The sequence below is a fragment of the Dermacentor albipictus genome, chromosome 6, assembly GCF_038994185.2.
Source record: "Dermacentor albipictus isolate Rhodes 1998 colony chromosome 6, USDA_Dalb.pri_finalv2, whole genome shotgun sequence".
NCBI classification, from domain to species: domain Eukaryota; kingdom Metazoa; phylum Arthropoda; class Arachnida; order Ixodida; family Ixodidae; genus Dermacentor; species Dermacentor albipictus.
In genome coordinates this window covers 107,326,553-107,339,671 of record NC_091826.1, presented here as the reverse complement: position 1 = coordinate 107,339,671, position 13,119 = coordinate 107,326,553, and the positions used below count along the sequence as shown (strand labels likewise).

At 44.9% G+C, this 13,119-nt stretch overlaps 1 protein-coding gene across 1 annotated transcript in view; it reads left to right on the top strand.

Annotated features, from left to right (window-relative positions):
- The window catches only part of LOC135905004 (ATP-binding cassette sub-family C member 2-like), a 158,387-nt gene that overhangs the window by 124,749 nt on the left and 20,519 nt on the right, over positions 1-13,119 (top strand). Inside the window, exons 22-24 of the mRNA XM_065436004.1 lie at positions 303-507; positions 6,982-7,083; positions 7,845-8,000. Of these exons, the coding sequence (XP_065292076.1) occupies positions 303-507; positions 6,982-7,083; positions 7,845-8,000 (463 nt within the window). The remainder of the gene's footprint in view (positions 1-302; positions 508-6,981; positions 7,084-7,844; positions 8,001-13,119) is intronic.

Here is a 13,119-nt window from a genome sequence, read left to right as displayed (position 1 = left end):
TGTAACACCTGTCTTTTCTTGTGTCCGCATGTTAACCACCACTTACGTAATACTCCGAATTGGGTCTTACAAGGTAATAATGTGAAACGAAATGAATTAGACTAACAGCGTGAAAGCAGGCCTTGGGCACACGAGACGATAATACGGCGCTTCTGTTCTGTTGTGTGCGATTTCTTAACTTAAGCCACTGTTTCTTCAACTAGATCTAAACATTTTGCGCAAACGTGCACCTAGCAGTCCGACCCTTTTCGCTCTTCCTGCTCAGTGTGCAGCCTATCAACGCAGCTTGCTTCTTTCGGCAGGTTGCGACGCCACTTCTGGCACCTGGCGGACGACGTCGCCCGCGGATTCATGTGCCTCCTTAGTGCGTACCGCTTTGCGCGAACGGTGACTGCTACCTTTGGCTTCCTGGTGGTCATCTGCACCTTGGTAGCCAGCATAGCGTTTGCTGGCTCTTTGGGACCCGACCCGAGCAGCCTCGGACTGGCATTGAGCAACGCCTGCTCGGTGCGTACACTTTTGTCCTTTAAATGAATACCTGCAGAACCCATGTGATGACGACTGTTGACGTTAATGCAATTAGTACTCAAGCAATGTACGGAGAAGCAGTATTGCAGGAGACACTTTTATTTTCAATTTGCAGTCAGATAAAAAAAGGAAGAATATTTTGATTTAACGACAATGGAACGCAGGCCCTACCGCCTCGGGTAGATCCGAGCAATGGCCAACGTATTCATTGTAAAGACAAGCGATAATGGACTTCCACAAGTATCTAGAAGCGAGTGATATTCTCGGAAAGTGTTCAGTAGAGTATTTATCTGTGATAAACTCACTGTATGCGTTTAAATTGCTTTGACTTTGGCCCATCCAATGCCTGGACTCGTGTTACTTCGTGTGAACCTATCCCGTGTTTTCGTCTGTGCCCTGACTTTAGAGTAGTTATGTAAATGAACAGTGTGTTGATGTGTTTCTGAGTTGACTTTGAGTTTTAGTGGAGTCTTATCCGATTTCATTTTCATATCTGTGGCCTTTACTATTTTCGCATCCCTATGTGAAAAGGAGGAGCCTGCGCCATTTAAAGGCACAAGCATGCGCTAAGCATCACGGAAATAAGAAAAATTTTAAAAAAAGTCAATTGCATTAATACACACATGCTCAGCAGCTTCTTCCCCTTCGGACGCCACATAGAAGGTTTCTCTAAACCCGTCTTCTCGCACCCAGTGTAGTCCCGCTGAAATCAGGGTTCAGCATATGCTTGACTTTAGGTGAACAACGACACGCTGTCATAGGCACCTATTTCAGGTCTAAAACGTTTATTCATTGTGAGTTCGGAGAGCGGGCGTTCCCACTTTTATCAAGCGGTCGTGCACCTGTGGAGTGAAATGGTAGCAACTGAAGAGCGTCCAGAAAGAGGTTAGGCGCCCGGCAGATCGAGAAGCGTCTGATGTATTCAAAGAATGAGAATGGCATGGAAAACGAAATTATTTCGACCGATGCTTGCTAAGTCTAAATTCACTACGCCTGTTCGTTGACCGTCAGACTGAGCGTTTTTAAATCATTTATTTATCGTATGACCGTCACGCATGACCGGCTTAGGGCACTGAGCTTATTGCACGGCGCGATTATTGGGGCGAAAGCCTTAAGTGGCTGATACCCCCGATGGTCTGGAAAACGCGGCGTGTGGTACAGAAAGTCACGTGGGCCAGGCACGCGCAGACACGTGCTCGTGCCTCTGCTCACGCGTTCGCCGTCTTGTTCCACACCTGGCTCCAACACCGCTCGGCATGCCAAAAAAGGCAGAGTTGATTAAGATAGAGTTAATACAGGTACTCTAACCCACGACCTTTATAGATAGGTGGAGTTTAATTAAAGTACAGTTAATTATTATAGAAGTTATTAACGCACTAGAACCCACGGCCTTTTGCGGGAGTTGAACTCAAGACCTTTGTTGTTAACTAGGGCACAGTTAATTAGGGCACAGTAAATCAGGGCGCAGTTAATTAAGACATAGGTAGCTAAGGTAGCGTTAACGCACTCGCACCTAGGACCTTTGGTGGGAGAAAACAAGTAATAACGAGTAACAACGTGTTCGGATGAGAATATCAAGTAATTTAATTAATGTCTCCTGAGCATGAGGGCAGGCTTTCGCCTTCACCCTCTTTGGCGCATGCTAAAATGACTCAATTTTAATTGCTGCAACATGGAAAATTCAATTGTACGACTTCATGTACTCCGCATAAATTTTGACCACGAGGATACCATCTACGTACACCTAAACCTTACTTTCGCTGCCTTCCAAATGCGGCCACCACGTGGACGGGATCAAAACCGTGACCTCTAGGTCAGTACGGTAACCTCATAGCCACTGGGCTACAGCAGCGCATAAAATAAAACGGTGCTCGCATACCGCACATTGAGTGGTTGGCAGACGAGCAGGCATATGGTGACTTCGACCAAAAGTTGCTGCAGGTATGTGTTTTGAGCTGAAAAAGCATAAATAACTGCCGATGATAATGCAGTCTAGCTAGTCCCGAGGACAAATGGATAGAACACTACGCAACAACGCATCGCGGCCAATGTGTGCTTGTTGTAAAGGGAATCTATGTAAAATGCCATTCCCATGCTGGATGCCACATACTGGTCAGACCAGACATTGCTGGAATCTTAGACTGCGTGAGAATGCGACCAACGCTAAAGCTTTGACAGCCGTTTGGCAGCCCAGTGTCGCTCGCGCGGCTGCAGACCTCAATTAGACAGTTGTACACGACGGTGTAAAAATCTAGGGGTCAATTAACACCATGAATTTTGCACACTATAAGAAATTTCATAAACTAATGCGCCAAAGTGGCAAATGCGGTTCTGCTTCAAAACGGACTGCATTATTTGTCTGCTTGGATTCTGCACGTGAAGTTCAGTAATGCTTCTTAGTGCTAGATGTGATGACTGCAACCTTGCCTGGAAGTTCTTGTTCTGTTCCCTGTGTGTACAAAATAGTTACTTTCGCTCAAGAAACTTAATTGGAAGTGAGCGCTGGTTAGCCTCAGCCGTCCTGTCCCTATATCGTTCTCATACTTCAATTCTATAGTATCCATTTCCGAAGTCACACCGTCGCTCTTAGGCACCATCTGTCACCACGCATCCAAATTCCCTGCATTGCGCGCTCGATACGTACGGCATTTCCATTATCTTCATTATGGCACCACCGAAACAACATTTTCCGTTAATTACGAAAGACTTCTTGCCGTTGTGTGGCGATTGAGAGAGCAAATACACATCCTAACGACATTTATTTATTTATTTATTTATTTTTATTTAGTTATTTATTTATTTATTGAGTCATTCATTCATTTATTTTCTCAAAGGTCTCTTGTTCATTCATTACATGAGGGAGGGGGGGGTTAGTGACAGAGAAAAGACTACAAGTTACAAAGGGATATTTTCGATCAATCGCTTGAATGCAGTGAAATGAATGAGAATTGGTAGGGAAGTGAAGTAATGCGGCCATCTAACGGTACATAAAACTAAAGCTTTGCTCACCGGTGCCTCTGAAGAAATCTTGGAGCCCAGTGTGAGAACTACGGAGCCGTTGTTAAAGTTGAGTTCTTGCTACGTTAAGCGGGCAGTAAAACTGACGCTGCCTCGTAGCATGCCATCGTGTGCGCCAGCAGCTCATCGTGCAGGCTAACGTATGCATAGCGGTCGTTCTCGAATTTTTTTTGCGACTGAAATTACTGGTATCGATGTAGCTATGAATGAGAGCAACGAGATTTGGCGGGAGACAGCGTGCCTCGTTATAACAGAGCAAGTTGAAAATTTAAGAAACAGAAATAAAACAGCAGGTTACCAGAATCGCGCAATGCGGCGCCATGGTGGCTCTGCAGTTATACCATTAAAAAGTATTCTGCCATTGAGAAGGAGGTCGTGGGTTCGATTCCTCAATTCTATGGCCACATTTTGTAACGACCGTCGCACTTTCATCTGGAACCCCTGGCTGCGGCGTCTCTCACAGCCACTGTATTCCACTTAAAGTTAGGACGCCTAAGCGTTGTTAGTAGGTCAAACAATCAGCAAATATTCGTTCAACTATTTAACAGTTATAATGTATTAGCTAAGTTACCATTCGCATCTGGAGCTACAGCGCGCGGAGCGCTCACGATGCTTGCGACTTCAGCCTCGGTGGTTTCTCACCTGACCGTAGCCTCGCACGCACCGATTGATGCGCATCCGAGTGCGAGCTATCGTATTGTACTGCACGCGCAATAAATCTTCCAACCCGATGATGATAACCAAATAACGAAGCATTTCATGTTCTCTGCTGCTACAAAGTATTTGACTCACGGGAACAACACGAAAAAGAAACAATGAATAAAAAAAGAAGGATAATTCATTTTGAAGTGAAATAAAAAAAGTAGCTGAGAAATTGAACAGTTAGTTGGACAACTGCAGACATTATGACAATATATTCTGCACTAATTCGGAACGCCATAGGTAGAGGTGTTTAAATGATGTTGAAAACCGATAGTGTTGAACACAGTATTGTACGTCTTCATCCAGTTAAACAAGGATGGGTGTCCTTAGGCCACAATCACCACTTCAAAAACAAGAAAGGGGCTGACAGATGGGATGGCACACTGTGATATAAAGTTTGTGAACAGGGATGAAGTACCTCAGACAGGCTGGCCAACGTTTCGATAGGAGGACCTATCTTCGTCAAAGGCGGCCTCGTCATCCTCGGCGTGTTAGTTTTAAAGGGTTAGTGCAGTGATGTCACGTGCGGGTGTTGTCGCTGGCGGCTGGTTTTAAAGAGAGAGATTACAAGAGGGAACAGGCGCTGTCGTCCGACGTCTGTGAGCCTCATTCTCAAGACGACGGGACAAGAGCGTGAGAGTGGGCATGCGGGGAGAAAAGACAAGAAATAGAAGCAGAAAAAAAGCGAAAAAAAGGGGGGAAAAAGGGGGAGGGGGCCAAGGCGGCACCAAGACACAAAAAGGGGGGGAGTGAAAGAAAAAGAAAGAGAAAAATGAAATTTTAAGAAATACGGGGCCTTGGGAGCATGTTGGGGATGCGAAAGGTTAGGAGGTATTCAGGGGGAGTCGGCGGCATGTTTTTGAGGCATTAGAAGGGCCGCTCAAGCGGTCTGTGCGCGAGGCGCGAGTAACACAAGAGACAGAAAAGAAGGAGAAAACCCAGACACACACACACACACTCAAAAAAAGCATGAGTTGAAAGCGACTTGAGTAGCATAGTAGTAATAGGTCGAGTAATTTTGAAATAGTTAAGGTGGCGACGAGGAGTCTGCGATGCAATGTATGGGGTGACTGAAAGGCAGCGGCATGGTCTTTCAAGGGGCACTGCCCCACGCGCTTAAATAGGTGTCGTTACGGCGGCATCCAGAAGGCGATATTCTGGGTTGAGGCGCCGAAGAAGGCATATTGACTTCGGAATGTGTTGTACATTAAATTGAGTAGTACATTAAATTGAGTAGTAGGCAGAAAAAAAAATTTTTTTTTCTTTTTTCGAAATGGAAGAGTAGGTGAGGTTAAGAATTAAAGTTGGCTGGTGGCCTAATGTGTTTTGTGTATTGGTTGATGATATGAGAGTTTCAGATTTAAGTTACAGCTTTTAAAGATTCTAAGTTGCCGCGTGCCAAATTAATTCCTGTTCATTCATTAATTCATACCTCATACACAAGTTTAATTGCCTACACCCGACAGGAATTAATTTGGCACGCGGCAACTTAGAATCTTTAAAAGCTGTAACTTAAATCTGAAACTCTCATATCATCAACCAATACACAAAACACATTAGGCCACCAGCCAACTTTAATTCTTAACCTCACCTACTCTTCCATTTCGAAAAAAGAAAAAACAAATTTTTTTCTGCCTACTACTCAATTTAATGTACTCATTCTGGTTTTTACGTCTATGCCAACTGTACGATCCCCTTCTTCCATGTACACTTGCCCCCGCCCGCTTCTGCACGCGTCACCCTCCTGTTTGTTCTACCGATTTCGCCCCCCCCCTTCCCCCTTCCCTCTTTTTTTTATCTTTTTTTTTCTTGAAACCACCTCGACAACACATTCCGAAGTCAATATGCCTTCTTCGGCGCCTCAACCCAGAATATCGCCTTCTGGATGCCGCCGTAACGACACCTATTTAAGCGCGTGGGGCAGTGCCCCTTGAAAGACCATGCCGCTGCCTTTCAGTCACCCCATACATTGCACCGCAGACTCCTCGTCGCCACCTTAACTATTTCAAAATTACTCGACCTATTACTACTATGCTACTCAAGTCGCTTTCAACTCATGCTTTTTTTGAGTGTGTGTGTGTGTGTCTGGGTTTTCTCCTTCTTTTCTGTCTCTTGTGTTACTCGCGCCTCGCGCACAGACCGCTTGAGCGGCCCTTCTAATGCCTCAAAAACATGCCGCCGACTCCCCCTGAATACCTCCTAACCTTTCGCATCCCCAACACGCTCCCAAGGCACCGTATTTCTTAAAATTTCATTTTTCTCTTTCTTTTTCTTTCACTCCCCCCCTTTTTGTGTCTTGGTGCCGCCTTGCCCCCCCCCCTTTCTTTCCCTTTTTTTTCGCTTTTTTTCTGCTTCTTATTCTTGTCTTTTCTCCTTGCATGCCCACTCTCACGCTCTTGTCCCGTCGTCTTGAGAATGAGGCTCACAGACGTCGGACGACAGCGCCTGTTCCCTCTTGTAATCTCTCTCTTTAAAACCAGCCGCCAGCGACAACACCCGCACGTGACGTCACTGCACTAACCCTTTAAAACTAACACGCCGAGGGTGACGAGGCCGCCTTTGACGAAAATAGGTCCTCCTATCGAAACGTTGGCCAGCCTGTCTGAGGTACTTCATCCCTGTTCACAAACTTTATATCACCACTTCAGGACATTTAGAAAATATTTGTGGGCCTGAATGAGAACGCAAGAGACAAATCGTTTACTCCTTTTTTTGTTTTTTGCTTTTTCCCAGGTCCCGCTCTCGTTGATGTCGCTGTGCCTAATGTTGTTCAACGTACTTCAGATGAACGTCTCATTTGAACGTTGTCTGGAGTTCGCAGAACTTCCAGCGGAGGTGAGAAGCTTCCGGTGCGTTCCGTGCGAACTCACTCTTTTTCGACGTGTCATGCTCACGTGCGAACTACTCGTCCAAATGGAAACGTAGAGGAAGTACTTCACCTTCATGGGGAAAAAGTAAAATCTAAATATACCTTGAGGCTGCGATAGAAACGATGTCCCAGAAAACAAAAAAGAACACGATAGAGATGGCTAAGTGTGCTATATCAGCATGAATGCTTTGCTATAAGATAAAAGTCAGTCCATCATCTGAACATTTCAAAACAAAAATTATATGTGCGTACTATCAACAGCGGGCGAGGCCACATAGCTCGACTGCAAGTGCCTCAATTGCTCTATGCAGCCTGGCCACCTTCTGACTAAACCGAAAAACTATTTTTTATGTGTGCAGCCTTTCTCTACCAGGCGTTCACATAGGCTTCGAACATTGCATTAATAAGACGGTGGTATACTAGGATATACGGATTTTTTACGTGCCCAAGCCATCAAATCTCAGAATGGTCTACAATCCACATCTTTTCATACACAGTGGAATATGAACAGCCAAGAATTTTTTTTATTTCTAATGCAAATGTGACTGAATGTTGATTTCTCGATACAATATAAAGAAGATTATTCTCTTCTCTAGAGGCCCGAATGTACAGTAAACGATAAATATTTGTGTAGCAGTCACTTTTCGAAAATAAGATCTCGTTGGGAAGCCACCATACCAATAATTCGAGTGAACGTTTGTCTCAGCTCAGGGTGTTTCCCACGCAGAGTGACGCTCCAGCCACCCAGAAGACAGAGCAGTCCCTGTGCAACTGGCCCAAGGAAGGAGAAATCAAATTCCAGAACTTTTCTGCATCGTACAATCCCGGTGTTCTGCCCGACGTGCTGAGAGGCATCACATTTCTCGTTAAACACAAGGAAAAGGTATGTTTACCAGTATTGCAGCAGGAATGCGCCTCAGTTTAGTAGCACTAATTCTGCTCATGGACACGTAACATCCAACCACTCTTTTATAGAAATTTCAGCAACAACAATTCAGCGAAAGTATGAAGCACTTGTGCACCTCTATACAGGTAGAAATTGGATCTGTATATTGAAAATAGGTGATTCGTATAGAAACGGTAAGTATTATCAGACTAGCAAAAATGTGGCGTTTTCCTTAACCAGCAACAATTCTGGCACATTCGCGTAAAATATATGAAAACGAAGTAATAAATGCATAGTCCACCTAAACTCCGCACAATTGCACAACTGCACGGAGGGTGTCAAAAAATGTGTGATAATTCGAACAAGGTGTGCACCATATTTGATGGAACCTCAAAATACTGATAACATTTAACACTATATGCACAAAACAACTCTGCATTAGTATGATTTTACATGCATTCTGCGGCGCACTAAACGACCGACTTAACGAAATGGAAGCCATGGAAGCGTTCCACTGTCGATTTTTTATTTCCGTACAACTTCTGGCACATGTAAGCAGTATCAAGATAGGAACATTGAGATACAGTTTGGAAATTTCGTTACCAGCATATTTTTAAATACCACTTCGAAATGGAGAGTAACGTGTGCTGCGGGGCTAGTCGGTACATGGCTTTTAGAAATGGTTTTAAGCGCGAAAAATAAGACGCGGACAACAGTATAAAGGACACCTGTGCGCCTCTCCGTGCCTTTTATACTATTGTCCGCGTCTTAGCTTCTCTGCGCCTAAAATCATTTCTAATAGAAATGGGAAGTTTACGCGGTTTTTATGGGCCAATGACAAAGCAAAGCGCGGGAAATATTTAAAACATCAATCATAACTTATATATTTCACGTAGCTCGACACGAAGCAGAACACCTCATTATTCATACGCTCACTTCGATACCTCAAAATTCTGGTTTAAACTTGGAAAACGTAAAGCATACCCCATAGGAGCGTTTTGATACGCTGTAGGGGAGTTTCACGTCGCGAGTTAAAAAAACCATTTGCTTAATAATTATTTACTAGAGTAATTATTTTTACCTGAAATATATGTTATTAGGCTAGCAAAAATTTACGCACAAATTTACGCACTGTGGCCAGCATTAAAGGCAAAAAAATTTTTTTTCTCGATGTTAAATGGTATTTGGGCTTCATGGTGTTAATCAGGAACGTTTCTTCGTACAGCAAAAGTAGCCATAATCTTTCCCATCTATAAATGTAGTGACAAGCACACAGCAGCTAACTTAAGACCCCTACCAATCCTTTGGCCATTTTCAAGAGGGTTTAGGAATTGTCCTCATGCCTATCTGATATGCTCCACAGAGAACTAGCATTGCTGGCCGCATACGACATATATGACGCGGAACAAAAAGGCAGAGTACCTATTCTATGCGTCTGTTTACAGACATCAGCATGGCTTTTGACTATCTTAACAACAGCGTTTTGGCAAAGAAGCTGTCGTGGTGGGGACTACGTGGCGGAGCTTTTATAATAATAATAATAATAATAATAATAATAATAATAATAATAATAATAATATTAATATTAATAATAATACTTTATTGATGACTTAGGAACCATACAGTGGAAGAATCGGGCCTGCCAAAGCCACAGTGGGCTTGAACGGCAGTGCCTGGCAGACAGCGACAGAGCCATCAGTAACTCGTTATTATGCGAAGCATATTACGAGAGCTCAACCCAGCTCCTCAGGCGCGGCGGTGTTGCCTTCAATACCACGTGACACCGTGACGTCACGACAGAGGAGAAACGGGGCTCCAACTCGCGCCGTCGCGGCGGTATATAAGCAGCTGCGCTTGCCTCTGCTAGACACTCACGAGGTGAGATGCCTCCTGGAGACAGAGCTGCTCGTTGGAATGAGAAGCGAAGGTTGCGGCGTGCTACAGAGATTGTTTCTAGGTGGCTTTGCTACGGCGCAGTGACTACGCGCCCCGCATCGGACGCGGTGAGCGTCGAGCAACGCAGCGTTCGGCGCGAGAACGAAATGTGCGCCTGAGCAAGCGCCGCACGCCTGAGCCGACGCCGACGACACCGGATTTTCTGCGACACGAGCTCCTTAACGCTGTCGCTTTAAAATAAAGGCTAGTATGCTTCGCATCCTGGGCTTAACCTTAGCTAAGCCACAGCCATTTTATGCGAAGCATATTACGAGAGCTCAACCCAGCTCCTCAGGCGCGGCGGTGTCGCCTTGAATACCACGTAACACCGTGACGCCACGACAGAGGAGAAGTGGCTTTGGCTCAACTCTTGCAAGATGGGCTGGGTGGGAATCGAACCAGGGTCTCCGGAGTGTGAGACGGAGACGCTACCACTGAGCCACGAGTACGATGCTTCAAAGCGGTACAAAAGCGCCTCTAGTGAATGCGGTGTTGCCTTAGAAACGAGCTGTTGCTAAGGCTCAGGCGTGCGTCGCTTGCTCAGGCGCACATTTCGTTGCCGCGCCGAACGCTGCGTTGCTCGACGCTCACCGCGTCCTATGCGGGGCGTCCAAGGCGAAGCAGAGTAACGCATGAGTTGTTTCTTCGTCTAGCCGAACCAAATATAGCCAAGCAACAGCAGTTCACCAGGCTAAACAGTGGTTCAACAACTAAAATAAAGGCTAGTATGCTTCGCATCCTGGGCTTAACCTTACCTAAGCCACAGCCATTTTTTTAAACAACAGAGAAAAAAACACACACACACTCACATGACAGGCTTCCAATCACGCATTCATGTGTCTAAGAGCCTTTCTAAGACCATATTTCGTTTTCACATCTTGTATGCTTTGAGGAAGTAGATTAAACATTGCTGGGACATAGTAGTTACGAAGTCTTCGACCATATCTCGTCTTACAGCGGGGTGTAATGTAAGGATTCTTTGGTCTCAGGGAACGGACGGGCACATAAGGAATTTTATACTGACTTAACCAAAAATGTTTTAAGATAACAGTTTCAAGCAGCAAATAATTGAAATCAGGTAAAGACAAAGTTTTGAACACATCAGATTTGGGGGAGACATCATAAGCAACATGCTTCAGAATGCCACGAAGGACGGAGTTGACCCGGCTTACCAAATGTTGAGCGCCATGACCATATGTAGATATCCCATACCGGATTACACTGTAGCATAAGGCATGTACTACAAGCTTTTAGGTGTGTTATTTAATTATTGGAAACAGTGTGTACTAAAGCACGAACCCAGTAATCCTTCCTACCTATTGTTAGCTGACTGTCCCAGTGAAGCGCATTGTGGCCACTGTTTATTAGCTTATGCATAAATTAACTTTTAAATAGACAGCATGCTGCTCGCTGGTGTATATGCCGATGTTTAACAGCGTGGCATTTCTGGTAATGACAAAAACGACTTGGTACGTAAATGTAATGAACTTTTTGTCAAAGAATACACGTGCTCAGCGAAATGAAGCTAAATACAGCCCGACTTTAGCATTTTCTGAAGCTTCTTAATACCACTAATTGGGGTATCAAATGATCATAATGTCTTTGTGTGCACCTGTCTCTGCGAACATACTGTCTGCTCGCCGAACGTTAATACCCGTTAAAATAAAGTCCAGTTATATAAAGCTTTATCTTCATCACATGTAAGCCATGCCAATCTTAACTGTCCTCAACACGAAAGAATAATTTTGACCAGGTGATTTTCTTGCAGGAATGACCCCTACGCTGGTACGTTTTCACTGGTTCCAGGGCAGAAATTTACCCTCGAAATATGCGATATAATTCCTTCTTTTTACGAGTGCCGTAACTCAACTGATTTCACTACTCATGTGCTGGACACGGCAATTATCAGAAAATTCAGCTTCCTACTACCGCAAGCTACTATTTCACTTACTCGATGTCTTTAACCTTGATCCGCGAAGCTTTCTTTTATTCCATTCAATGCTAGTTCAAATCTTTAGTACGCAATATGCTCATTACGAGCAACCAAATCAATCTTTTGAAGCATTTTCAAGAAACACTGTTAGGAGTACATTTCGCCTAACTATAGACATTCAAGTTGTGGAGTGGTATTACCTGGCTCTTTTATGTTTGTGCTAGTGTTAGACATTCACTTTAATGCGATTAGCATACTTTACCTACTTCCGCGTTTTGAGACTGTGTATCTATCTAGACTTTAAGAATAACCCAGTGACCCAAGTTATCGACCAGCTCAGGCCACTACGTAAGTGCTCGTGGGCGTGAGGCCGTCGTGGCCGTTTCATCAACTTCATGAAACCTTCGCCTTATAACTCTGGTCATGCAGTCATTGTCACGCCTTCTACGCAAATCCAGAGAACCAAGTTGCCATATAGCTTAGCTACAGCTTTTCGCTATAGAGCTATAGCGACAGCGTCACCTGGCCGCCATGCTGTCGTGGTGGTTAATTCCATCGTCGTCATCCCATGTTTGTGATCCGTCTTTCGTCTTGCTAGTGTCATCATATACGGTCGTCATGCATTATTTGTCATGATGCCGTGAAGAGGCCATCATGGCTATTTCCCCGTCGTCACGCCATCATCGTCATAGTCTTCGTTATTCAGTGGTCATAACGCCATCATCATCATTCCATTGTCTTATTACCATTGCCACGCTGTTTGCGTCATCGAGTGGCCACCATAACGTCGTCGTCATGAGGACTGTCGGGTTTGTGGTCGGGGTAGGGAGGACCTTGCTCTTCGTCGGGACTAGGCGAGCAGGGTTTATTTACATATTTACATTAAATACAAGAGATACATTTTGACAGTCTAGCGTGACTCTTAAATTGAGCACGCACACGAAGCATACAGCTCACGACCACAAAGCTCCAAGTACCAAGCACCAAGCACCAAGCACACCGCTTGTCGAGCACGAGCACACACTAACAGCCGACAAACTGCGGCTCAAAAAGCCTCTGTCCTCCATAGATCCCTAGGGGAGGGAAAACTGCTATCCAACCTTCGTCCAATCGGACCGTCCACAGTCGTTGGGGCGTAGTCGACCCATCTTTGAGGGAGAGGGCTCACATACACACGTATGCACTTTGGATTCCCAGAAACCGAGTTGAGCGGATCCTCGTAGCCAGGTGGTCACGCCTGACTCCAGC